This window comes from Cheilinus undulatus, linkage group 13, assembly GCF_018320785.1.
Source record: "Cheilinus undulatus linkage group 13, ASM1832078v1, whole genome shotgun sequence".
NCBI lineage: Eukaryota > Metazoa > Chordata > Actinopteri > Labriformes > Labridae > Cheilinus > Cheilinus undulatus.
Window position 1 is genome coordinate 11,611,696 of NC_054877.1, and position 25,417 is coordinate 11,637,112.

General features: G+C 36.1%; 2 protein-coding genes across 2 annotated transcripts in view; one reads left to right on the forward strand and one right to left on the reverse strand.

Annotated features, from left to right (window-relative positions):
* Positions 1-18,325, reverse strand: part of LOC121520686 (dynein heavy chain 8, axonemal-like) — a 40,429-nt gene extending 22,104 nt beyond the window's left edge. The window contains exons 1-38 of the mRNA XM_041804262.1: positions 18,264-18,325; positions 17,222-17,272; positions 16,965-17,099; positions 16,547-16,631; positions 15,884-16,035; positions 15,417-15,600; positions 15,137-15,300; positions 14,845-15,021; positions 13,149-13,262; positions 11,314-11,421; positions 11,123-11,224; positions 10,866-11,012; positions 10,573-10,770; positions 10,401-10,477; positions 10,191-10,290; positions 9,973-10,092; positions 9,747-9,888; positions 8,462-8,649; positions 8,307-8,387; positions 8,050-8,169; positions 7,768-7,887; positions 5,824-5,962; positions 5,585-5,691; positions 5,377-5,480; positions 5,209-5,311; positions 4,954-5,077; positions 4,587-4,759; positions 4,371-4,497; positions 3,619-3,854; positions 3,210-3,314; positions 3,002-3,115; positions 2,843-2,905; positions 2,460-2,560; positions 2,176-2,313; positions 1,371-1,611; positions 1,057-1,256; positions 813-966; positions 559-722 (exon numbers count right to left, since the gene is read on the reverse strand). Coding sequence (XP_041660196.1) covers positions 559-722; positions 813-966; positions 1,057-1,256; positions 1,371-1,611; positions 2,176-2,313; positions 2,460-2,560; positions 2,843-2,905; positions 3,002-3,115; positions 3,210-3,314; positions 3,619-3,854; positions 4,371-4,497; positions 4,587-4,759; positions 4,954-5,077; positions 5,209-5,311; positions 5,377-5,480; positions 5,585-5,691; positions 5,824-5,962; positions 7,768-7,887; positions 8,050-8,169; positions 8,307-8,387; positions 8,462-8,649; positions 9,747-9,888; positions 9,973-10,092; positions 10,191-10,290; positions 10,401-10,477; positions 10,573-10,770; positions 10,866-11,012; positions 11,123-11,224; positions 11,314-11,421; positions 13,149-13,262; positions 14,845-15,021; positions 15,137-15,300; positions 15,417-15,600; positions 15,884-16,035; positions 16,547-16,631; positions 16,965-17,099; positions 17,222-17,272; positions 18,264-18,290 — 4,985 coding nt within the window. The 5' untranslated portion in view covers positions 18,291-18,325. The remainder of the gene's footprint in view (positions 1-558; positions 723-812; positions 967-1,056; positions 1,257-1,370; positions 1,612-2,175; positions 2,314-2,459; positions 2,561-2,842; positions 2,906-3,001; positions 3,116-3,209; positions 3,315-3,618; positions 3,855-4,370; positions 4,498-4,586; positions 4,760-4,953; positions 5,078-5,208; positions 5,312-5,376; positions 5,481-5,584; positions 5,692-5,823; positions 5,963-7,767; positions 7,888-8,049; positions 8,170-8,306; positions 8,388-8,461; positions 8,650-9,746; positions 9,889-9,972; positions 10,093-10,190; positions 10,291-10,400; positions 10,478-10,572; positions 10,771-10,865; positions 11,013-11,122; positions 11,225-11,313; positions 11,422-13,148; positions 13,263-14,844; positions 15,022-15,136; positions 15,301-15,416; positions 15,601-15,883; positions 16,036-16,546; positions 16,632-16,964; positions 17,100-17,221; positions 17,273-18,263) is intronic.
* A 204-nt stretch (positions 18,326-18,529) lies between these two features.
* On the forward strand, positions 18,530-23,590 carry calr3b (calreticulin 3b). Its single transcript, XM_041804323.1, has 9 exons — positions 18,530-18,692; positions 19,161-19,262; positions 20,863-21,066; positions 21,158-21,252; positions 21,339-21,548; positions 21,938-22,051; positions 22,143-22,286; positions 22,380-22,472; positions 22,565-23,590. The coding sequence occupies exons 1-9, from the start codon at positions 18,605-18,607 to the stop codon at positions 22,772-22,774; spliced, it is 1,260 nt and encodes a 419-aa protein (XP_041660257.1). The 5' UTR covers positions 18,530-18,604; the 3' UTR covers positions 22,775-23,590.
* The last annotated feature ends 1,827 nt before the right edge of the window (positions 23,591-25,417 follow it).

A 25,417-nucleotide genomic window follows, 5' to 3' on the forward strand; every position in this document is an offset into this window, starting at 1 on the left:
TACTACGATGGTGATATAGAATTAGTGATGAGCAGGAATCATACAGCTTGATGGTATGCATTATGAAGATGATAAAGATACTGGAAAAAAACGTTAAGGTGCAGCACTATCCTACTTGTAGAGACAGATTTATTGCACTGTAACTTGAAAAGGTTAAATCACTTTAAATTGAGTGAGTGTGAGAGTAACTGCAGAGGAAACAATACATCGACTCCTTCAGTTCACTCCTGCAATCCTGCAGACTTAGAAAGTTGTAGAGAGGCTCGCTGCAAGCAGTTGCAAGTTTCAACTTGTCTTGTCACAAACTTTTGGTCTGAACTGGGCTTTAGCTTGATTCTCAAGAAAATTAATTGTTTTTCAAATAATTGTACTCTTGAATATTATTTGAATCTTTCATGTAACAGCATTTCAGTGTAAAAAAAGGAACCAATTTGTCAGTGACTAGGGATGGTGTTTAAGAATAAGACAGTTCATATTATAAAACTACTTCAAGAGTTGAGCAATAGTTTTAACCCTTTGATGTTTCTTGCTAGAATAAAAAAGTTATCAAGGCTTTACCCTGCAAGAGATTTTTGACAAAACTCCAACTGTTTCTGAAGATCTGGCAGCAGCTGTCCCAGAATTGGATCACCAACACAGCACTCCACCACATGAGGGACCTTTTGTGCTCGCTGCATGATTGTAATCCATGACTTATCAATGTTTTCAAAGCGTTTTGCTTCCTGCCAGGAGGAAAGTATGTCAGTATTTTACTATGACAGTGCTCAGCATTCCGATTTTGATGGATGCAGTAATACAATGCATAGATTTACCTGTGGAAGGTCTTTGGCGATGTCCCCCCCAACAAATACAGCCTCCAAATAGATCCAAAGGTTTTGCACAATAACCCACTGCTCAATGACATCAGATGATGTTGAAAGTTTGGACACCCAGTCCTGGATCTCTGCTTTGTAGTAGGCGCTGTACCTGTGAGGCACAAAGAAGGATTTCATTTACTGAAGACAACCACAATGTGGGAATTATGAAATAACTCCTAGATTAAGTCTTGATCTGTACCTGTTGCTCAGCAGTGACCCCAGAACCATTAGACTATCCTCAAGGATGGTGAGGATCTCTGCTGTCTCACCACCTTTCAGCATCAGTTCTCCCCTGTCCTTAAATGTATTTAAACTCAGGGTCTGTCCAGACCACACCTCTTTCACCTGTGACAACTTTGCCTCAATATCCTTCTCTTTCACAGCTGTTGTGCAGATGTCCTTCAGTGTAAATACAAAAAGTTATGCTTAGGAAGGTGAAAGAAAAAGCACGGTAGAATATAATGTGGCCATAAATTAGGGCAGGATATATGTCATTTCCAGCACTCAACAGACCTCAATGTCTTCCTTGTACTTCAACAGAGGGGCTTCCATGATATTCTGCAGCATAAAGAACTCAGACTCCACCTCAAAATGGTGCCCAGTCAGGTCTGTGATCCTGTCCCAGTGTCTCCTCATCATAGATTTGCTTGCCATCATCTCAAGTAGAGGGCATGACTCACTAAAATCATCAATGGTCTTCTTCAGGTCAAGAAAAGCTTGCCAGCTCTTCAGTCCTTTGGGTAATTTACGGCATCTAGAAATAAATGGTTCAATTATGCATATCTAAGAAAAATAGACCAATGGTTATTTTTGGTTGTTTTTTCACTGAAAAAACCTCCACTATTTACAATATTTAGAGATCAATCAGATCTCATCAGATTTTTACATTTGGATAGAATTGTGGCTCTTTTAAAGGCACAGTGTGTAAAACTGGGAATATCATTAACATCTAACAGTGGTATTCTAGTTTGTGATGCTCACATGTGGTGGTAAGTGGAATTTTAAACACTGCATATCTGTTATTTTGTCCCTTCTCTGGTACTGTAGAAACATGAAAGATGCAAAAATCCAAGATGAAAGAGGCAGTGCAGGGGACCCTTGTTATGTATGAATAAAAGACTTGATGTAAATAAAATAATTTACATACTCTAGTGATTGAAGAGTGATTAATGCAGGTCTGATTATAAATACTAAGTTACATTTTTGCCAAGTTTGTTCCACTAAATAAATGTTACTATCCTAGTTCTCTTTTTTATATAAAGTAAAATGCAATCAGTGCAAATATTTAAGACATGTGGCATACAAATATCAGGATTACCTATTCTGAAACTCCAGAAGCTCTGCATTGATCTTCTCAATATCCACATCTTTCCACAGAATTTCGTAGTACCCACCAATCTTGGCCATCACTGCATCATAAAGGCCATAAAGTTTCTGTAGTAGGTCGAGCTCTTTTCTAAAGTAGGCACAGAAAAACAACTATTTATTAGAATTAATACGATCCAAATTATCACAAAGATAATGACAGTAGCTAAGATCGCAGATACAAGTCATAGTTCTAGTAACGTGAGGTAAAATCTTAGCAGCAGAATACCAACACACTTTTTCTTGTGTAGACAGTCATACTCTGTTACTGGCAAACCTAGAAGCTGCTCTCCAGAGTTATATATGCTGAAATTCTTCCAAAGTTCCTCAAAGTCAGCCTAAAGTAATAAAAAAAAAGGTAGGTGTTGAATACAAAACAGAATCCAAGCCAAAGAGGTGCGAATTTAATATTACTATAATAACATATTACAGTTTCTATATTCATAGTTTTTGGTCTAATGATAGGCTAAGAGTAGCACTGTGTATATATTTTCTAAAATGTATTTGGATACATGATAACCTCACATTGTAATGTCTTAAATGTGTGAGAAAATATAATCTTTTCATAACTGTAGCATGAATCAATATCACAAATTGCTTAAAGTTCATGACCATATTACCTTAAAGACTTGAAGCCTGCGACTGGCTTCTTGGGGAGCAATTCCCTCGGCCAGGGGGCCTTCCTAAAAAAAAAAAGAAAAGTGCATAAAAACTGGTTAATAAATCAAATTAGATAACACTATTTCATAAAAATAGAGAAAAAAAATCTAAGCACATACCGAATTATATCGCTCCATATAATTGCCACAGTCATTTTGGAAAATGGTTACACCCTCCAGAAGGTTTTGTTTGAACATGGGCTGCTTACGAACAAGATCATCTTGCACTGATATCTAAGAAATCCAAAAGCCACAAACACAGTTAAGTTACAGGAAAACATTTGTAAATAACAATAGCTAAATCAATTTATTTGGCAAGGATACTAACAGCTGTAGTCTGAAGTTTACTGAAGAAATTTCTCAGGTTTGACACCCTCTCTGCCTCCGTTTCAGTAATCTCTGCTTCATATTTTCTTAAAATCTCAAAGGCTCCCTGTCATAAACAGCATCATCACAAGATGGTTATAAACAACCTTTTACAGCTTTTAACTACAAATCAACTACAAATGACAATTATCAAAATTTGAATCTTTATAACCTTTTAAATCTAAAACAGAGCCACAAGTCTGATTGAGATCACAATATCTGTGAGCAGTCTCTGATTTCTTTGACTGTTAAATGCACTAAAGAGCTACAAACAAAACATTTACTCATTATGATCTCATTTTCCCCTCATTTCTGCAGCTTTTTAATACCTTAGCTCTATCATTCAATGTAAATCATGGTGTGATTCATACTTCAATGGAAATCAGTGTCATATCTGTATGTATTTCAGAATCCCGAAGCTGAGACAGAGCCCTCATGGCACCGCGCACATCTTCCAGATTAGTCACAGGATGAGAGAGTTGAGCAAGGTATTTCTTGATGTGTAAAACAGTGTCATATATTTTCTTCTTGTGCTCGTCCTTCAAGTATTTACACAGCAGTTCCTTCCAAGCTTTGGCCTCTGCTGTCAATGACTTTTTTAATGGCTCTAAATACAAAAGACATAATTTGAAAAAAGCTTTCAGATAACGTGGTGATACACAAAGGTGATGACAAGTACCAGAAAGAAAATATTCTGTTTTAGAGACACAAATTAAAACAACCAAAATTAGGAAGAAGGTTGTTGGTACATAAAAGCAACAATCAAATCTACAAACTAACTGTAATAAAAATCAACCAACAGGGTATGATTAGATAATAAATATCTACAAAAATGAAGATGTCTTTGTTTTACACTATCATTAATTAGAAAAACTTTTAGGCAAGTTAGTATTTACATCCAAACACTGAGCCAAAATACAGCTTTGCCGTAACATTTCCAATTGCAGTAGTGGGAAAACTTAGGTTTTAGCTCCATCTACTGACTGGCTAAACCACCCAAACTAGTCTTGTCAATTCTTTAGTGGAATCTGGGTGTGTACAGCTACAATGAAAAATGTATAAAAATTACATAAGGTGGAGGAAAATTATCTGGTTGCCATCTGAACACATGCAGCTTCCTCACCTGTTGACAATTCAGTACACCCCCAAACATGGTTGGGCGTAATAGCAGAAATTTCTTTCTCAACTGAGTCATAGTGCTGGATTTCAGATTCGAAGTGGCTTAAAGATGGATGACTGTCCATGAATTCCTTGAAATGTTAAGAAAACTACGCTGTTATCAGTATACAAAAATATGATTAAACATCAAAACAATTTCATATTAAGTGTGCAAGTCAACCTGAACTTTCAGATTTCTGTCTTTATCAAGGACCGTGCTGAAATGACTAAACTGCTTCAGAACATCACTTTCTTGTTGTTTTTGGGAGCTTAATTCTGATTTCAGAGTGTCCATAATCTGTCTGATTTCTGTGTTTTCCATAACTTCAGAATGGAAGTTGTTGCATTCTTTGTCTAAAAGATCATGAAAAAAGCACATTTGATTATTCAATCAAACATTACGAATTGATGTAGATGACAACTGTCAAGGTGACAAACTTTGACTAAAATCATTCCATCACTAGCATACTATCACTGGTAAAGATAAAGAAGTGTATAAAAATTTTATGACTTAATTTTTTAACCGGCCTTTAAGAAAGGCGACTAACCTCCATTGTTTTTTGAATCATGACTGTATTCCCTCTGCCATACTACACCTTTGCTTACTTCCAGCACCAAGTCAATCAAAAGACATATGCCCCGTTGGATCTCAACGAGAGTGGGAACCATTGCCTGACAAAAACAATTTCATAAAAGAGAATTCATATTTTCTGTTTAGATTGGTAACAAATTTAACATTATAATTCTCCCAAAAGCAGGTTGAAGAGAGCTGGTAAAACTGCTAATGACTGGAATAAACTCACCATGTCACAAAAAAACAGCTTGACTTCAGATTTTATTAGTGGAGCTGTCTCAGATGCAGACTTTGGCTGCTTGTGAATACTTGAACTGTTAAAAGAGATCATACTGTTAAGGTCAGATATTTGCCTTTTTTAACACACTCACAAAAAAAAAAAAAAAAACATTCTTACCTTTGAAATATTCTTCTGCTCAAGGTTTGAAGGGATAACTTGGTTGCTCTGACCAGTGCATTTAATACTCTTCCAGTGAAGCATTTATAAAGCTTTATAAACTCCTGAAATGAGATTTTTTTTAAATTAACATAGCTGTTTGCACACTCTATATGTTGTTGTATATTGTATATGAGAGCAATGCATTAGTATTGGAAAGCAAGCCCACTCTTTCAAATGTGCTTTCCTTTGCTTCCTCTGGACCTTCCAAAGACACTGCCTCATCCTCATCATTTATCGTCTGGCTCTCTCCTGAGAATGTCACATCTCTCAATCCTAAAAGTTAAGGGATATTAAAAGTACACACAATTTAATGTTTGTCATCTTTGGATGATTTATAATTGTTATTTAGAACAATTTTATGATTTAACATTTTGTACAACATTAAAGATGTGACTTATCAAGCACCTGGAACTGGTTTTTCATCAGCCTTCATGATGGTTTTTGATTCATAACTAGCACTCAACACAATCCTCAGCTCCTTTATCGCTCCCTTTATTCGATCACATTTGTTGTTAATTCTCTTTGCAAGCTCCTTACAGTGACGCTTTAGAAAATATAACAAGTGGATTGGTGAATAAGATATTAAATCAACAATTCTGTGAAAATAAACAATAAAAAAGAAAAAAATGACTGTCAATAAAACAAAACAAAATTTGTTAAATCTAATCCTTTGTTTTCTAGCAACCTGAGAGTGGCAATGACAAATCTGAAAACAAATGTCTTACCTTTTGTAAATATGTCAATGGTAAACTACCTACACATCAAGCCTTTAAAAAGAAACATTATCATTCATTTTCGAGTTATGCTTTTGGCCAACACCTTGATACAATGATTTGACATAGTAGTAGGACACATCTTTATTAATTCAGTACTGATTACATCATTTAAGGATTTATCTGATGAAAGAAGATAAATTATTTGGCTATACTTAGTGTCTTCATTTTAAGATAAAAATGGAGCAAGAAGTGAGTTCGCACTACATATGGGCAATATCTTATTGTTTGCTATATACCGCGAAAAAAAACTTTCCATGAGAAAACGGCATTCAACGATAGTAACGATAAACTATGGTCAATGACGTATGTGTCTGCAACCGTCATGTACTCATACGTCATCATCTGAAACGCACTAGTAACTCACATGCAGAAGCACAACAAACATGGCGGAAGGCGGAGTTGAAACAGAAGATGAGCTTGTTGCTAAACGAGGAGCTACCTCCATGATCTGGAAATGGTTTAGTTTCAAAACAAATTACAAATTACACACGGCCCCACAGTTTACACAAGGAAATGATGGAGCGCTTAGTCTTATATCTAGAAAGATATGGGTAATAAACTCTCTTCTCATGTAGATTTTCTATAAAGTTAGAATAATATAACATTTACAACAATATACAATGTAGATAATATGATAGATAACGTGATGCATGTTTCTTTTTATCAGCGCTGTGGGTTCTGTCTTTTAGGTGCATAGGTCTCTATCTATAGTAAACACCTCACAGACAGTAGACAGAAGTGTATGATGGAGGGACAGATAAACATTAAAGCACCACACTACTAGTATATGCCCTGTATCTCAAAATGTGACCATTACTGCTACTACCACACTATAAGCTTCAGTGTAATTATACATCATGAACTTAATCAAACTTAGTTAAAAATAATTTACTACATTTACTTATTTTTATTAATTTAACAACAAGAGTTTCAACTTGGACTTGCAGCAAGTGACTTATCTGTGTAAAAACAAACATGGTGGAGCCTGGCAGCTCTGCTCCACTGAAGGAACCTCCAGACTTAAAAGAGGATATCAGACTGCATTTTGGATTTAAACACTACAAAGACAGGCAAACTGGACAAAAGAGGCCATATCCAGGATGGGCCACATGGAGGTAAAATAGTGATGTAATTACTTCTAGTTTAGGGTCAATTTCTAATGCAAACCCTGAAATTTTTAATAATGTGCCAAGTTGGAACATTCTTTGTACTATTTCCAACTAAATTTCTCTTTGAATCTCTTAAATGTAGAAGCAATTTATTTATTTTTTTATTTTTTTACTAAAATATCCCGACATGAAACAATTTGAATCGAGTTGAGAACTGAATCAAATTGGGGGCTTGAGAAAGAATCGGAATTGCATCGATTCAGGTAATCAGTGGCAATACCAAGCACTAATTTACATGTAGCAGGTGTAGTTAAGCAGCCCATTTGATACATTTTACCTAGCCAAAAAGGTTGTGTTGAATGGTGCTATTTTTTACCGTGATTTATTGTTATCGCAATAAATACAGCAAAATATGATAATTTTTTTAGTCCATATCGCCCATCCCTAGTCCGTACAGACCATACCTTATTATTATTGATGAGGCACTGTACTGAAGATGCTTGATCTTTTGGGAGTTCAATCAGCAATGTCTCAGAGATGTCTTCAAGGACATCCTCAATGTGTATTTTGCAAATATCCTGCACCTGGAAATTGCATTACAAGGCAGAAAACTCTTAAGAAGACATATTATTTGAACTGTAATACTATTTAGGTATGATAATGACAATAATGATAAATTAGAATGATGATAAAGATATAAAAAAAAGAGTTCTTGTTTAGCTTTGAATTTTAATCCAGTACAATACCCTCTTAACAAGATGCTGGAGCTCAAACAAAGCACTGTCAGCATTTTGGAAGAACTTGTCGAATGAGGAAGGACATGATGACCAGAAAAGCAGTGACCCTTCTTCAAGAGCAGATTCCACCTTGTAATCAATAGATTAACAAATTACATTGTTAGGGTGTAAAACCTATTGAGACGTATGTATCTGTAAGGTAAAAAGTAACATTTTATTATTTCAAGTAACTAAGTAAAAGACCAAAAATTTTTCAAGCTGCTTACATTTTTAATTTTTGATGCCATCAAGCTGGTTAATTCTGCAGGAATGCTCTCACAAGTTGCAGCGTAATCTTCCAAAATAGTCTATTAATGAACAGATAAGACAATCAAGTAATAGTATTAAGTGGCCTATCGATTTGGGACTTTTTATTAATTACCTGTAGTCTTAGACTAGTGGCATTTATTTGACTTTCCATCTTCACCAAATCCAATGCTGCCAGTGGAACCTTTAGATGCATCTTCAACAAACACTTAGCCTCCCGAATAATCTCTCTCACTTTCGGATTAAGACTGATCAGGAATTTTCTGTTCGTTGGATGACGAATTAGCAGCTGACAATTCAAGACTGTTACAAATTAGAATGGGAAGAAAGTATTTTAAAAAGCTAATCTTATGATGTATCCAAAATAAATTGCATTGTGATCCCCCTAGAGCAGTGGTTCTCAACTGGTGGGTCGGGACCCAAAAGTGGGTTGCAGAGCAGTTTTTCATGGGTCCCAAATGTGTGCCTGGAAAAAAATGATGGCAAAGAACATGCATCCATACCTTTTATTTCACTCTGATTGTAAAATGGGTACATGTAAATGTTTTATTGATATTTAGACTCATTTATCTCTTTTTCTTGCAAAAATAAAGTTGCTTTTACCAAAGAGAATGAAATAATTTCTCAAAATCTCTGGAAAACCTAGAAAATATTTAACATGGGGAGAGGAGGTGTAAAACATGTCAGTTTTGTCCCATGTCTTTTTCCTATCATAAATTCGGTTCCTCGAACATTTTAAGTGCAACATTTTTATTTACTAAACGCGCATTGCTGATATTTTTTGGACATCCGGGTCGCAATTTGTCATCAAAGATATTGGTGGGTCCAGCCCACGACCCCCAAAATAAAGGTGCCAGAGACCAGGGACCCCAACCATACCTGAAGGTGGTTGAACACAGCCATGCACAAACAAGAAGAGTCATGTGGAGACAAGGCTGCCCATAAGGGGGAATAAATGGAATAGCTTTCTGGGGCCCAGCTGAACTGGGGGACCATGGAGGTTGGCAAATTATTGGTCCATTGTAAAGTTAAGCTGTGATATCCATATTATATATTTAACCTGAATAATAACAGCTCTTATTAAATAGACATTTTTTATTCTTCTGTGTTGTAGGAAATAGCCTTCTTAAACGTGTGAATCCCGTTTTTTAAAACCAGAATTAAAATGGGTTAAAAATGGCTAAAATTGCTGAAAATGATTTAAAAAAAAAGGTGGTGCAATGGGATTTTGAAGTAGCAGAAATGGGTTAGAAGTGGCAGAAATTAGATAATGTTCCAAAACAAAAAGCAAAATATGGCAAAAATGGGTTTAAGTGGCAAAAACGACCCAATGAGGGTTGCGACCCCTACGTTGAGAACCACTGCTCTAGGGCATCAAAACTCACAGTTAGAGAACAAACCAGATCGTAGTTTTGACACTTCCTTCATCCATGCTTCATGGTGAACAACTTCAAACTCCGTTAAGGCATGGGCAGTTTGATTAAAAGTTTTCATCACATCTTTACCCTCAGGACTGGACAGGATGCCAGACCTGTCATGATGCTGACCAAAGATACATTCAAGGTCAAAATGTTTTAAAGAATGAGCATGTGTTTAGGTTTTCTGGTGGAAGAAATGTAGGCCTACCTGTATGTATCTAATGGGATATTCAATGTTTTCGAAGAGGTGTCTGGCCCAACTGATCCTTCCAGCCACAGGAGGCATATTTCTAGCTAGCGGTGGGTTACCTTTCTGTCTGTCATAGTGCTGCAAAAATAGTAAAGTTTACCTTTAATTCAATAAAAAATGTCCATATTGACAATATAGTATTTATTCTAAGTGAGTTCTCATGCAAGGTGTGATACCTGTTTCACAAATTCTAGTTCATTGGCATAATGCTGAAGAATTATGCTCAAGACACTTGAAACTTCTGTGTCCAGACAGGGAATATTTAGCCTCTGAAAACTACAAATGAAAAAACATGATGAAACCTTTTATCACTGTAATGTAAATTGTCCAGTTACACTAACTTAATAAACTTCAATATTCAAAGTATCTTATTATAGCTCACTAACCGCTGTAGTAGGGACAGAGCTTGCTGGGATGAGATGATGTTTGAGAAGCAGCTGGTCATGAATGCACACAGCTGCTTCTGTAGATAAAAAATTGTTACCTTAATCTAAATAATTTCTTAATTATAAGGGCTACTCACATCACAGAGTGTAAACAAAGAGAGGTTATACATACCTCAAAGTGGCTGATTTGAGTCATTAACTTAGAAAAATCTGTCTCAAATTCAGCTAAGCCTGGGGTCAGCATGTCATACTGTTTTTTTTTCAGGTTCATCAACATTGTGTGAAACTTTTGGGCCAGACTCTCAATGCCCTCTATATTTGATTTCTCCAGAGGTTCAAACTTCTTGGACACTGTAAATATTTGTCTGATCTGTAAAAGAAATTGTTTACAGTTAGTAGACCACAATTTATGGTAAGAATGAAATTATATCAGATTTTTTTTTTTTTAAATAACATGGACTGCACCATTTCAAGTTGCTTGCAAAATCCACCAAAGCGGCAAAAAATCTGGGTCTCAGAGACATCTAATGACTTCTCTCCAGGCTGGTCTGTTGTTTGCTTCTTTGTTTTCTGGACACAATACTGATATTCCTGATACAGTTGGATACAGTTCTGTCCAAAGGATGGATGAAGCAATTAGAGGCAGATGTCAACTTGTATTATTTTTTTAAGCCTCTGCAACGATACCACAAAGGCCCCATAAAGGTAACTGTGGCTATTACCTGCATTTTTCTGAGGACATCATCAGCACCTTGATCCCATACTAAGAGTTTTCCATTGTCTGTAATATAGGATCTGCATGATGTAACCATCTGGTTTGTGACCTGGAAACATTTTCAAGAATGTGATTACAATCTGTATCTAAAAACTGAAAGTCAATCACATTTTCTTAAACTAATTTAAATACACTTACCTTTGAGAACAGTACAGATATCTTGTCACTTGAATTAAAGTACAGTGAATCCCTGTTAATAGCCTGAATGGCATCAACGATGTCACGCACACTTTTCATCATGGTGACCTGAAATCATACACCATGACATTATGTCCATATAAATGTTCAGGGTCAGATTTTGCTTACAGGTGCAAACTCTACCATTATGTTTGGTTTCATGGATCACACAATTTGTGTGGGAAGTGACATTCACCAGTTTCTGGCACAGTTCTGTGCAAACGTTAACTTCACACATTAACTACCTTATTAACCACATTCAAGTGTTAAAATTAAACACACATAAGGTATGTTATGAGAGATGGGACCAGTTGTTGACAAAAGGAGCATGAACAAACCCTCATGTACATCTATAACTGTTTATTTCATATTGTTACGATGCAAGTGTTTTCTCATAAATGGCCTACATTATATGTACATCTCACGGGCCATACGAATTTGGCTCCTGATAACCATTTAACTGTAAGGTTTTCATATCTTAAGCTTTTAAATCCTTAATGACCTAATCTTTTCTATTGAATGCAGTTCATTTTTAAGAACATTTTCCCACAGAAAGGGTTGGGGTTGGCATCATTTGGGAAAAGAACCCCGATGAGTTGCTCTGGTCTATATGTCTCAGATCCATCTATGCAAGAACTCATAATCTGTGTTTGGGAAGGGCAGAACCTTTGAAAAAAAAATCAGAGGGTGACTGGATGAAAGTTCTGTCCATCTTATTATTCTACAGGCCAATCAGAGTAATATAGCGGAGGATTTAGTGGGCATACACAGTTCCAGAGAGTGAGCTCAATACAGTAGCTATCGTTGTCAGTTACTATTGTAGCCAGCTGGAGAAACAAACTTGTGCTAAAGCCAGTCAGGAGAAGAGCAAAAAACATCATTTCCACCAAGAGAAGCTTACAGTGGGGTTTCTTGTTCTTCTTTTAATAAATAAATGTCCAGAGCTTATAAAAATGCCACTGTAGCTACTTTAAAGTTAATCATTCTACCAGTAGCTATGGTATACTGGCTTGCAGTATAACAAAAACCTGCCTATAACTAGCTCAAACTCATGCTGAAGCCAGTCAGGAGAAGAACAAAAGTCTGTTTTCCACACCAACAGCCATCAGCGCAGTTCTTTTCTCTTCTTTTAATAAACAAATGTGGTCAGATTCTGATAAAAGCTGCCATTATCCTATACGTAGCTACATCCTAGCTAATACACTGGTCACCACAGTTTATGTGAAGGACAACTAAACCCCACCCATAGCCAGCTACTCATTTCCCTCAAATGGCACTGACTGGACTGGTCCATTTTCAGTCCAGGCCCAATCATTTCAGATTGGAGCTCTGCAAGATGGATCTGCCTGATGACAGACATGAAATGTGGCCAGTCCATTGGCTTTACAAGGTTAGTCTTTAGTTGCTGTTCTTAAAAATGACCAGATTACAACATGATATCATACAACCTCTGGTTAGGCATAACACATCTAAAGTTATTCTGCTGTTGAATGTAAGGAGAATTCTACATCTACAGAATGCACTGTTACAATCTCTTATCACACTTTGCACCCTTTTGTGGCAGTAGAATGACCACCTTGAGCACTGTTAAAAGTAAAAGATCATTTTGAACACTGTAAATAGATTTTCCAACCCTTGATCAACAAATAAGGTGTCTTTTAATTATACTCTTTATCTCTGCTCATACCACTGTATGCAAAAAATACAAAATGTAATACAAAGGTTCCAACTAGATCATTCCCCTTTTCCTTTGACAGAAGTCATCATCATGACATCAAATATTTGATTTTCCATACCGGATCAGCATGGTACAAAGGTTGACAAACTTCCTCCAGCGTGCTCAGGAATTTCACGTTGTCTTTTGCTTCATTGGTGCGATATATTATTCTGGCACACATCTCCTTCCACATCTGCTTGTAAACATTAAAAGGTTAGAAAGGTACAATCCCTTTTTTTTTTTTTTAAAGATTTATTTTTGGGCTTTTTATGCCTTTATTAGATAGAGGAGGACAGTGGATAGAGTCAGAAACAGGGTCAAGAGTGGGGGTGAGACATGCGGTAAAGGGCCTCAGGCTAGATTCGAACCCGGGCCGCCCACGTACATGGGGAGCGCCTTTAACCATTAGGCCACCTGCTCCCCAGAAAAGAAAGGTATAATTCTGATTGCATCAACTCTAAGGTTTATATAAATCAAACTGCACCATTAACAAAATTATGTTTTGAAAAAGCACACTGCTCAATTTTTCACAAAAAAAAAAAAAAAAAAAAAAAAATCCCCACAAGACTATTTATGAAGTCAAAGTTGGGCAAATTTTGAAAAATCTTAAATTTCTTAAACGGAGTTTGTCAAGGTTAAAAAAATACGCTGTCAATGTCATGCTGATTAAAAAACAGACACAGAATGTCCTATGACTTATTGAGGTTGAATGGTAAACAGTGTCCCAGAGCATCTCAAAATAGCAAGTGTGCATTTGTTTCCAGCAGAAGCACCACTGTCTGTGTGAAGATACTATAAAAGTGATGACAGAACTCCTGTTAATGATGTAGGCCTCATTTGTAAAACTACAAACATGTCAAAAAAGAACTTGCTATTTCTACAAGCTCATACTCGCACATCACAAGATGTCACCACGCAACTGCACCACTCTACAGTCTTCTCAAGTCAAACTGTAAAACTTGGATTGCTCGTTATGATTCACAACAATACAAGTTTAAAAGTTTAATTTTTTTGTGGGGGTGAATAAGTAATGAGAAATTATCTCAAGTTTTAACCAGTTTTTTGAAAAATGTTTTATACAAACTAACATTAATCCCCTTTTATGGGATACATGGATGAGGTTAATCAGTGCTTTTTTGTAATCTGGGGCGTAATTTGTTTTTGATTATTATTTCTCAAATAGCCTTAGTGAGTAAAGACAAAAGTGCATGTGCCATTGCCCACAGAAGGAGAGGAAAAAAAAGAGACAAATGTGATTTGACCATCTGTCCTGATGTAACTTAATTTTATAGTGAAATATGAAAGTGGTGCTGCAACTTTGAATGCATCCAGTGCCCCTGTAATAAACACGTTCATACAAAGGCGTGCACCCTGCACACTAGCAGCTGCTTGGTCTGACTCTGCTTCTTGACAATCACGTCTTTAAATACCTGGCACTCCAGCTCTTTACTGTGGGTAAATTTTGGGAAGGTTTAACAGTATTAAAAAAAACTCCAGTGGGGCAAAATTCAAAAATAATAGAACATTTCCACAGGCATTCTTCTTAAATGGAAATACTGCTGGATGTTTGTTTGATAAGTACTTTTCTTTCTGCAATGAGATTTTATACCTCTTAATTTAAGTGAAGCAGCAGTATGTCTTATTTATACTATAATAAATCAATGTTACACTGCATCTTACCCAAAAACCTAAACTGGCTTATTAGGAAACCTTGTTAAAAATTCTGACAAAGAAATTTTTTTTATTAGTGAAGTTTCGTGCTCAAGAGTCTGTACCTCCATGTTCTTGTAAAAGCTGATAAGGAGCACCTTTGATACTGTCTCACACTGAGGACTTCTGATGTGATTCAAAATGGAGTTGAACTGTAGAGACATTTTTTTCCAGTGCTCTAACTCGGTCAGTGGACCTTCGGTATCAACCACTGTCCTTGGTGAATCATTTTCTATCAGTATCTAGTGGAAATGGGTAGAAACAAAAATTAAATGTCACAGGGCAGAAATTGAAATAACTGATCAAAAGCATGACTAATCAGAAAGTGAAATATAGTGCAATCTTAGTTCAACCAACCTGCTCTATTTGCTTATACCACTGCATTAGAATTTCTTTCAGTTGATCTACCAACTCCACATCAGCAGCTGCAACTGTGATATCCTCAAAGGTGGCCAATTTAGACAAGTCAATGTCCGTAACTGATTTCAGATGAACAATACTTTCATTGCGCCTCTGTGTAGCTAGGGCATACAGGTTCAAAGTCATCACAACTTTAACAGACCATTTATCATATCATTACAATAAAACGGTAAATGAATAAATTAACACAAGTAACAACAACTTAAAACTGACTTACCTAATAAGGAGTCGAGACAATGTCTTACAGTGCTCTTGTAGTTCTCCACAACTTTATTTCCACGAGTAGTCTTATCTAAGACACCCCAGTTCTGTGCCTCAAGAGCTGGTAGCAAGTAGCTGAAATTATCCCTTATTCCTTTCAGAAGGCCACCTCTGGCATCAATCATTGAAAAGAAGATTTCCTACAAAACATCAAAAAAATAAACATATTCTGTGTTTTTAAATCTAATTTCCTAAAAATAACATGCATACATGGTTTCCTACCACAGCCTTTACAAATACCGTAGATAATCAACATTTACAATGACTTGTGATTGTTTTACAGAAATGTACAGCACTTTTTGTCTTGGCAGGTGAAAAATAACTTAACAGTATTTTGATCATAACTGTGCCCAAAACAATTCACAAACATGTTTTAATACAAAAACAAGGAATAATCATGAGTAAATAAACTATTGATTTTACCTCACGTATGTTTTCTACATCCACAGGACAGTCAACTCTTGTCCTTGTGAAGAAGCCACAAACACCAGTAAGGCAGATCTGAGACAAATTGGCTATAAACAGCCTTAAAACTTTTTCTCCTTTGGTATGTCCAGGATATGAGCGTCCACATTCTAAAAAACAAAATTGTTTTGAGACAAATCACTGGATGGGATTTATAGATTATTAAATCCAGAAATCCTTTTGTTGTCATAAAGTATTGATCTAAACCATGATGATGATGATGACAAATACATGCCATCAAAAAACTAGATTTTTCCCAAATAGTACCATTAGAGTTGAAATTAAATGTAAACTTGATTGTTGGAACTACAGGTTATACTTTCTTTAACCCAGAACCTTTTGCATAATTGTTTCAATCTGTTCTGTTTGAGTTAAAATAATTCAAACTTGATGTTTTGTTTTCTCCGATGGTATCAGAATATCTTTCAGATATGTAGTAGATGGATTTTTCAATTTAACTTTAGATTTCTTAGGGGTAGGGGATACTTTTTACTCACTTTGAATGTTTCTTCTGTACACAAGTATCTGCCAACATCAAATACTACAATAAAACATTCTATTGACAAGCTTGCCTAGGTTGTTAACAATCCAAAAACAGACTCTTGCTCGCTTCCTGCCTACCTATTCCTGGAACTTCAGCTTCTTGATATACGAAGGAAATAATTTTACAACCTCCTTCAGCAAAGAAATCATCGAAAGCAGCCAGCTATTTGACAAGAAAACAAAAGACAGATATCAAAATATTTAACAAAAACCTCCTGTTATAGCCTAATATAATGAAATGCACAAATTTTACTGTTAATTTTATATAGAGAATCAAAGTAATCCTAAATAAAAAAAAGAAATTATGGTATGAAAACCTGCTTTTGTTTTAGTAAATCAAGTATCGTGGAACATGAACACGTGTTTGGTGTGTGGCCAAACAAAAAGCTAAATCTGATTGACATTTCAGCTACTTGAGAGAATTTAATTACATGGCCAAAGTGTTAAATGCCCACAGCACTGTTTGTAAAGAAGGGAAAGCACTGGTAAAACTCACAGATGGTGAATCTAAAATAAATTCCTCTACTGCTGTTGGCTCCAAGTACAGTCCGTTTGCCAGGAGTTCAATCATGTACTTGTGTGCAGATGTGAGGCGCATCTTCCGCTCCTCTCTTGCCTGCTTGTATTTTGCCTGAGGAGGAATTTGGTTGGAAAAGGTAGTTATTGTACTTTTGCACCCATATACACTGTACCATAAAACAAATTACCAGTACATTTTTTGTTATGTGATGTTAAGTTGTTGAATACCATTACCTGACATCCATGTCTGGTTGCCTTTTGATCATGAGTATCCATCATCATTTGCTGCACAAGAAAACCACAAGGACAATCAAGAACCAAAACTGATTTCTTCTGAACTCTCTCTATCAAGTATAGTAGCAAAACTTGGCTTGCTAATACAAATGACTGACCGAATTGTCTGCTTGGCTGGTTAACGGTGCAATATCGATTGTTGCACAGAAAAACTTTGAAAAAAATTTGTTTCTTCCTTTAATTCTCACTATATTAAATGAAAAGAGGCAATTCAGCCAGCTACCACAACTGAATTCTTCTTTAACTGACTTACTGCATCGAGTGTCATAGTAAAACTTAGCTAGCTAAAATAAATTAATGGCCGAATTGGCTACTAACGGTTAACTGTTAAGCTAATATAAAGTTGCACCGCCAGTAAGTTTATTCGACACATGAATAATGTAAGGTTAAATAACTGCAAATATATAATTAGAAACTAATAGCATTACGTTTCCTCATTTTGGTTACTTATTTCTGCCTTATTTGCAATATGATAAACCTGACTAAATGTAACCGTGACGCTGCTAAAAAGTAAACTAACAACGGTTAGCATACCGTTGGCTGCTGGCTATTGAGTAATTTAGCCTTCGATTGCTTGACATTACAATAAAAAATGCCTTACAAGCCTTACTAGATGATATTGATGTCTCCTGGACACATTTTATGAACGCCTTTCTCTGCTGTCTCTCTGGGAAAAAATCAACTGGTACCCCCGCGTCCTCAAAGGTTTTAAATCGATTTCAGACGTTAAACGCCTTTATCTGTAACCGTTGTCAACCGTTGATTATTGAGATACGTCAGGCGCTGACCGTTATTGCCAGAGATATTCGTGGTTGAACACGTTACTTTATCTATGGTTGGTTTGGTGGGATATTACCTCCATGAAAGATGCATTTTATTAATTTGACGGCCCGTCAAAATATTTCATGATTACTCTTCCACTAATATAATTTTTGGTTTGTGAACTGATAAAACTAGTATTTTTCACTCGACGTGACCTCACCTGCACTTTGCAGACCAAACTGTTCATGATACCTGAAAAACCTCCAGGAGTAGTGAGCCTAACCTCTTCTTCTTTTCTCCATCTAGTGTTTAGCACCCTCCACAGGGGCGTTGATAGAACGACAACGTTGAAATAATTATTTTCAAACTGATCCTGGATCAGACTCCGGTCGGAACATATGTTTCGTGGTCTACTGTTATTGGTCCAGGCACACCATCCTGTTGACCAATGACAGGCAGACATCTGTTCGCTTGAGCGACTCTAAAATATTCTCTCTTCCTTCTTCATCAGGTAGTTACTGCTCAGCAAAGACGTGGTCAGCTTTGTTAAGTTTGGTAAAAATGCAAGTCTTTGGTGTAGTTGTGGTGTTATTAGCAGTGTACAATGTACATGCAACGATTTACTTTCGGGAGGAGTTTACGGACGGTGGTAAGTTTGTCTTTACAAATAACTCCTGTACTGTAAGATGTTGATTCATTGCATGTTAGCTTGACTGTAGCAGCAATTAACTTGGTGCCTTTCTCTTACAAACACCACGAGTTATCTTTAACGGTTACTGCGATATTCCTTCTTGGATTCGGTGAAATTACTTTCTCGTTTAGTTTCTTTTCTGCCACTTGGTTTTTAGCCGGCTGACTTTAGCAAGGCCCCTCAGCTTGCAAACGTAAAATTCCCCCCACTAAAACCAGAGTTGCTAATTGTAGCTTAACTAGCAGCACAATTATGAGGATGCTGTCAAGATATAAACCATTCGTCCGTTAGGCAGTTTCAAAGGACAACACAAGTTGATGGGCTGTTGGGTATAACTGTAGGATTTTGGGGAAGTATTTTGATGTATTTGAACGTGGAACCTCAAGGGTTACACCCCAGCTAACTTGAGGTACTTTTTTTATCCAGATGAATGGAGAAGTCGTTGGGTGAACTCCAAACACAAATCTGACTACGGAGAGTGGAAACTGACGGCTGGCAACTTCTATGGAGATGCTGAGAAAGACAAAGGTAACGTATTGCCGTTCAAGCCACTCAGTACAGGGCAAACATCACCTGATTTAACACGTAACCAGCGCTGATCATGCATTTCTAATCATGTTGAATAGACTCTTGCTTATGAAGTGTCTTTCTCTTGTGTATGTTGTATATATAAGTTAACAATGTGAAGGGTGGGAGCTGTAAGCATCATTATTTGTTACTTTAATGGCCTCCATCACTCTCTCACCCCACCAGAACTACAGAAACTATGAAACTAACACACAGCATACACTAAAACTGATCCCTTTCCTCCTCCCTGTGGGCTGTCATCACAGTATACAAAAAATGCTAATTTCAGAGCCAGATTAAACTTTCTTATTACCACCTGTACTAGCACCTAACCCTACTGCTCCTGTAAAACATCCTAGTTCTTTATATACATTTCTGGAAATTGTCACAGGTACACATTTTACTTGTTAAATTATAACTACTGTTGTTTTCTATTTACTATTTTATATTCATTTTTTTGCACTGTCCCCTTTTCCTATTTTTTTCTTGAAGTGTACAGATAGATGTCATAGATTTTTCATTTAACCCTAATATAGAGACGTAGAAAATTCTGAATAACATTATATAAGGCTAAATCATATCTGAATCTGATTTTTTTTTAAATCACATTAGCACACTGGGCTTTGATAATAACTCTTTATACCACACCAAGGTTATTATAGTAAACTAAAACTAACTAAATAACTGAAACTGTGAAAATAATTTTAGTAAACTGAAACTAAATAAGCTTTACCAAAAAAAAAAATTAAAACCCTATTGTGTGTTTGCAAAACTAACTGAAATATTAAAAAAATGTGCATTAAATCTCAACAGTTGTATTCAAACATTAGACTAGAATACATGAAAAAAAAAGTAAAGAGTAACCAGTTTATACAGAGGTTTTAAATTGTATGATGTTCACTTTTTCTGACCGTTGTGGGTTTCATCCCTGGCAAGTATTCTCTAACTATTCCTCAACTAACACTAACATGATTAAAACTAAACTAAAACAAAGCTTTTTAAAAAGATACTAAAATTAGAAACAAAAAGTAAAACCAAATTAAAAATACAAAAAATAATGATAAAAACATCCCGAACTATTGTAAACTTGCACCATACATTGTGTGTCTTTTTATATTTAAATATATATGCACTCAGCCTTAATTATGCACAACTCTGCAACAAAACGTTGAAGCATTGTGTTTTAATTGTGGCAATTCTTTTAAATGTGGATTTTTACATTTTAGTTCCTGGACAGTAAGACAAATGCAGCCTGAAAGCATTCTACTTCTGCTTTCATTGTTTTGCACCAAAAAACATGAAGTCAAATGCTTTGTAAATATACTTGTCAGTTAACCTGACTCTTTTGCTGATTCTGGCTAGATATATCTTGCCTATGATGCTTGCATTGATCTCAGATTAATCCATGAAAAAAATCTGCTTTCTTCTTAACCATAATAGTTAATAAATACAGTGTAAAAGACCTTGGCATCTTTATTTTGTTTTATAGTTTCTATACTTGTTGAGTTTGCCTTGCTCCATATAGATATTTTTTATTTCTTTCTTTCACTTTCATTTTCAGGACTGCAAACAAGCCAGGATGCTCGCTTCTATGCAACTTCTGCCCGTTTCGAGCCTTTTAGCAACGAGGGCAAACCTTTGGTCATTCAGTTCACAGTCAAGCATGAGCAGAAGATTGACTGTGGTGGTGGCTATGTGAAAGTTTTCCCCACAGAACTGGACCAGACTGACATGCATGGAGAATCCTCATACTATGTTATGTTTGGTAAGTGACTATTTGTTTTAATTCAGTATTATTTAACTCTAAGTCAGTGGTAGTTTCTGAAACATTTATTAATAAATTTCCTTTCAACCAGGCCCTGATATCTGTGGCTACAGCACCAAGAAAGTCCATGTCATCTTCAACTACAAGGGCAAGAATCACCTGATCAAGAAAGAGATTAAGTGCAAGGTAATTATGATATTAAATATTTTACAAAGGGTAGATTTTCTGCCTTTTTAATAGTGGATTAATCCAAGCACTGATTTTCCTTCTAGGATGATGAGCTGTCCCATCTGTACACGCTGATCCTGAATCCGGATCAGACTTACGAAGTGAAGATTGATAACGAGAAGGTAGAATCTGGCAGTCTGGAGGAAGACTGGGACTTCCTGCCACCTAAGAAAATCAAAGACCCTGAAGCAAAGAAGCCAGCTGACTGGGATGATCGCGCAAAGATCGATGATGCTGATGACACCAAGCCTGAGGTGATTGAAATTAAGTTGATAACCTCCTTCAGCATTAATATTTTAAAATGAATACTGATAAGTTGATGAGTGTTTTTTTTTTTAATTTACTCACCTCTAATATTTCACTGCAGTCATGGACTTTTAAGGGCTTAAATTACATTCTTTTATTTTACTGAATGAAACACTGACAACAGAGGATTACAATTTGTCAACCCTGGCGATATGCTGGCTTTTTGCTGCCCATCGATCTACATGGCTGACTTGTGGGAGCTGATATTGAGAGCATAACTGGGTTTAGGGATTCTTTCACTGAGCACTTATTCTTTTATACACACACCAGTTTACTTTAAATCACATTTCTGCTATTTTAATCTTGATTTTTGGGGGTATTGTTGGTGTTTCTTTAGGACTGGGACAAACCTGAAAACATTCCTGACCCAGATGCTAAAAAGCCTGAGGACTGGGACGAAGATATGGATGGAGAATGGGAGCCACCCATGATCCCTAACCCAGAGTACAAGGTATGCTAATGCTGGATGGACTTGTTCTTTTGGTGATCCACCCTACCTTAGAATTGCTCAATGCTTAAAATTTGCCCTTTCTGTTTTGCAGGGAGAATGGAAACCCAAACAGATTGACAACCCCAACTACAAAGGAGCCTGGGTGCATCCAGAAATCGATAACCCTGAATACAGCCCTGACTCAAACATCTACAAGTTTGACAACATTGGTGTATTAGGTCTGGATCTTTGGCAGGTATGGGTGATAAAGATATCGTATTTGAAAAATAATCTTAACACTTCGGTCATTAAAAAAAAGTAAATTCCAACACTTTTTAATGTTTATCAGGTAAAATCAGGAACCATCTTTGACAACTTCTTGATCACCGATGATGTGACAGAGGCTGAAACAGTTGGAAAGGAGACGTGGGGTGCAACAAAGGTAGGCTAGTGTCATTTATACAACACATATAAAGGGGAATTCTGAATAGATTCAGAGACATGATTTGTGAATTTTTTAAACTTTCCCCACAGGAACCAGAAAAGAAAATGAAACAAGAGCAAGATGACCTGAAACGAAAAGAAGAGGAGGAGAAGAACAAAGAACAAGACACTGAAGATGATGAGGATGAGGATGGAGATGAGGATGATGAAGACATGAGTGAGGAAGAAGCAAAGGACGAACTGGAGGAGGCACTTTCAGAAATGGATGAAGAGGAACAAAATATTAAAGATGAACTTTGAGGAGGTGTTGCTATAGATTGTGTATGCCCCTCCTTTAGAAACTCTGTCCTGAATTTCCCAGGGGTATTTTGGCTGCTGTGCATCCTTTCCCTGAGATTTGGACACAACCCAATTTAGGGTGCAAATGTAGTGAAGTTGGGTTTCAATGGATTTAGTTTCTCTTTCATTTCGGTCATATTTCCCTGTTACCCTTAAACTGCTGAGATGATTGTATTTTCCTTCAGCAAAGTCTCATTCCTCATTTTGTAATACCAGAAAATAAGGAGGCACTGATGTCTACTTTTCTGTCTTAACATCTCCTTATTTTGCATATTTCCTCTCACAGATTGCATAAATTTACCAAAAGCTGGTGTGAAAAAGTGGCAAATATTTAAAAAGAAATTGAATTTTCCCAAAATAGAGGAATTTCCCTTTCATTCATGTGAAGTAAAAATGCATACATGCAAATGAAATGTATAGACCAACTAAATGCAAAACAATCTCTTAATACAGATAAATCAAGTTTGTTATATAACTTATTTAGGTTATGTCTGTTGCACTGACTTTCTAGGTCCCTCCTAAACTCTTTAAGGTATGATTGAATGAAGTGTTTAGGTTTAAATCAGTAATTTAAGTGCAAATCAAAATGTTTTTCTACATGAAACAGTATAAATTGAAAATGTCTTAATGGTAATTTGATAAAACAGCCATTATATCCTGGAAGTCTGGAGAAAGATGGGTAGCCCCTGAAGTGACTCGTGACATTATTGAGGGATTATTTTTATTGGACAGAATGTTATTGATACCAAAGTTTTTATTAAAAAGATTATAACTTTATTGCTGTCTCTTTTTAATTCTGTATATGCAACACTGAATAACAATTGATTCTTAGTTTAGTTGTCAGAAAAATTGAATCTTAAAGTGTGAAATAGGGTTGCAGGTTACCAGAATTGTGCCAATTTCTGATAAGATGGTGTTTTCACATTTTGTTTTAGATGATGCAAACATACTTTCTCCTTATCAAAAAGAACATAAAGTCTCCTGTTCTACAATTGATCTGTTTCTTATTAGACAATCTTGTTTTTGAAACGGGTAAAACAAGACAAACATTTGATTCTACATTAAAAAAGAATTAAGTATGAGTGATAAAGAACTGAAAGCCATTCCTTTCATTAAAGTCAAATGGAATTTTTTAAAACTAAAACCAAGCATCATGTACTGTTTTGAGAGCTGTATAAAGTACTGGAACAAGTCGCTGACAGATATTGTGCTTTGTAGAGCACTAAATAAAAATATGACCCCTTTTTTAAAAGGTGATTTTATGGGCATTTTGCCTTTATTTGGACAGGACAGCAAAAGAAAGACAGGAAACATGGGTGACAAGAGTGGGGGAAGACATCTGTCGAACAGCATTTGAGACCAGGAATCGATCACGTGACCAGTGCAGTGAGGACTACAACCTCTGCATATGGGTGCCTGCTCCACCCACCAAGCCAATTTAGCATACCTTACAATTTAAATTAAATCTCCTTATTTAACAGCAGGTTTAACAGTGTTCTCAGTTTGCTGAGGCAATCCTGACAAAGTGCTCATTTTATGACCAAAAAAATGTTTTTAGGAGTGTCAAAATACATCAACCAAACTAAAAACTAAAGCACACTTTAAAGTTTAAGTAATGAGGATTAAAAGAATGTAGAAGAACTCCTAAAACATGTCCAAAAAAGGGAGAAAACCAGGTACTCCAAACACAAAAACAATGCAAATGGGAAAGGAAATATTGAAAAGACTGGTTTTGTTGAAACATGTTAGCTTTTTAATGATTGGGCCATTATAATAAAGGCTTTTTAATACTTTGGTTTACTACTGAAGCACCTTGGTCACACTGAGCAGCCAGTCAACCCCCCTCCTTTGAACTCCTAAAACATATTCCTATTCCTATTCAGAAATAATTTTATCTCTTGGCAGAAACTAATTACAGTTTTTTTGCAAAGGAAGAATTTTATGTGTCTGTTCTTACACAATTCAAACATATCTTGGGTCCCTGAGATAATATGTAATATATACATTTATTGCAATATATAACCTTATGATATAGATATGATGGCCTATGGTACCTTCCTCACACTCATTAAATGTTTCGCATAGAAGACAAAAGCAGGATAAATCACTGTAAACTAGGGCTGTCAGATGATTACACATTTCTAGGCATAATTCATCTCAGAATTTCTGTAGTTAATTGTGATTTATACAGTGTTTTGGTTGCATTTTAAAATTCTACTTTTTTTGCATTTAAAACTGTTTTTGTGTTATTTTTGATTGGTATACTTTCCTAAACTGAGGGAAAATGACTTCCTGTTTGGATACAGACCTGCTTTTATAGGTAGAACAGGACTAACATGAACTTAACTACAGAAAAGGGACTTGTCATGGATTGAGAAGGAAATAAGAGGACTGTAAAAGGGGAAATGTTTGGTGTCGTGACGTTTAAATGACTTTAACATTTGACACTGAGCTGTCTGTGATTCTAAAGTTAAAGTGAGACATCAAGGAGCAGTGGTGGACTGATTTTACAACACTCTGGCTAGGGAGATACTGCATTGGCTTCACCAAAGTCTGCTAAAAGGGGCAATAAAACATGCGATTAATTGTGATTAAAAATGCACA

Excerpts from the sequence above, each read along its gene's own strand:
- calr3b (XM_041804323.1), top strand. The coding sequence starts at position 18,605 with ATGCAAGTCTTTGGTGTAGTTGTGGTGTTATTAGCAGTGTACAATGTA. Across the intron at positions 21,067-21,157 it reads CTCATACTATGTTATGTTTG|GCCCTGATATCTGTGGCTAC; the intron begins GTAAGTGACTAT and ends CCTTTCAACCAG. Across the intron at positions 22,473-22,564 it reads AGACGTGGGGTGCAACAAAG|GAACCAGAAAAGAAAATGAA; the intron begins GTAGGCTAGTGT and ends CTTTCCCCACAG.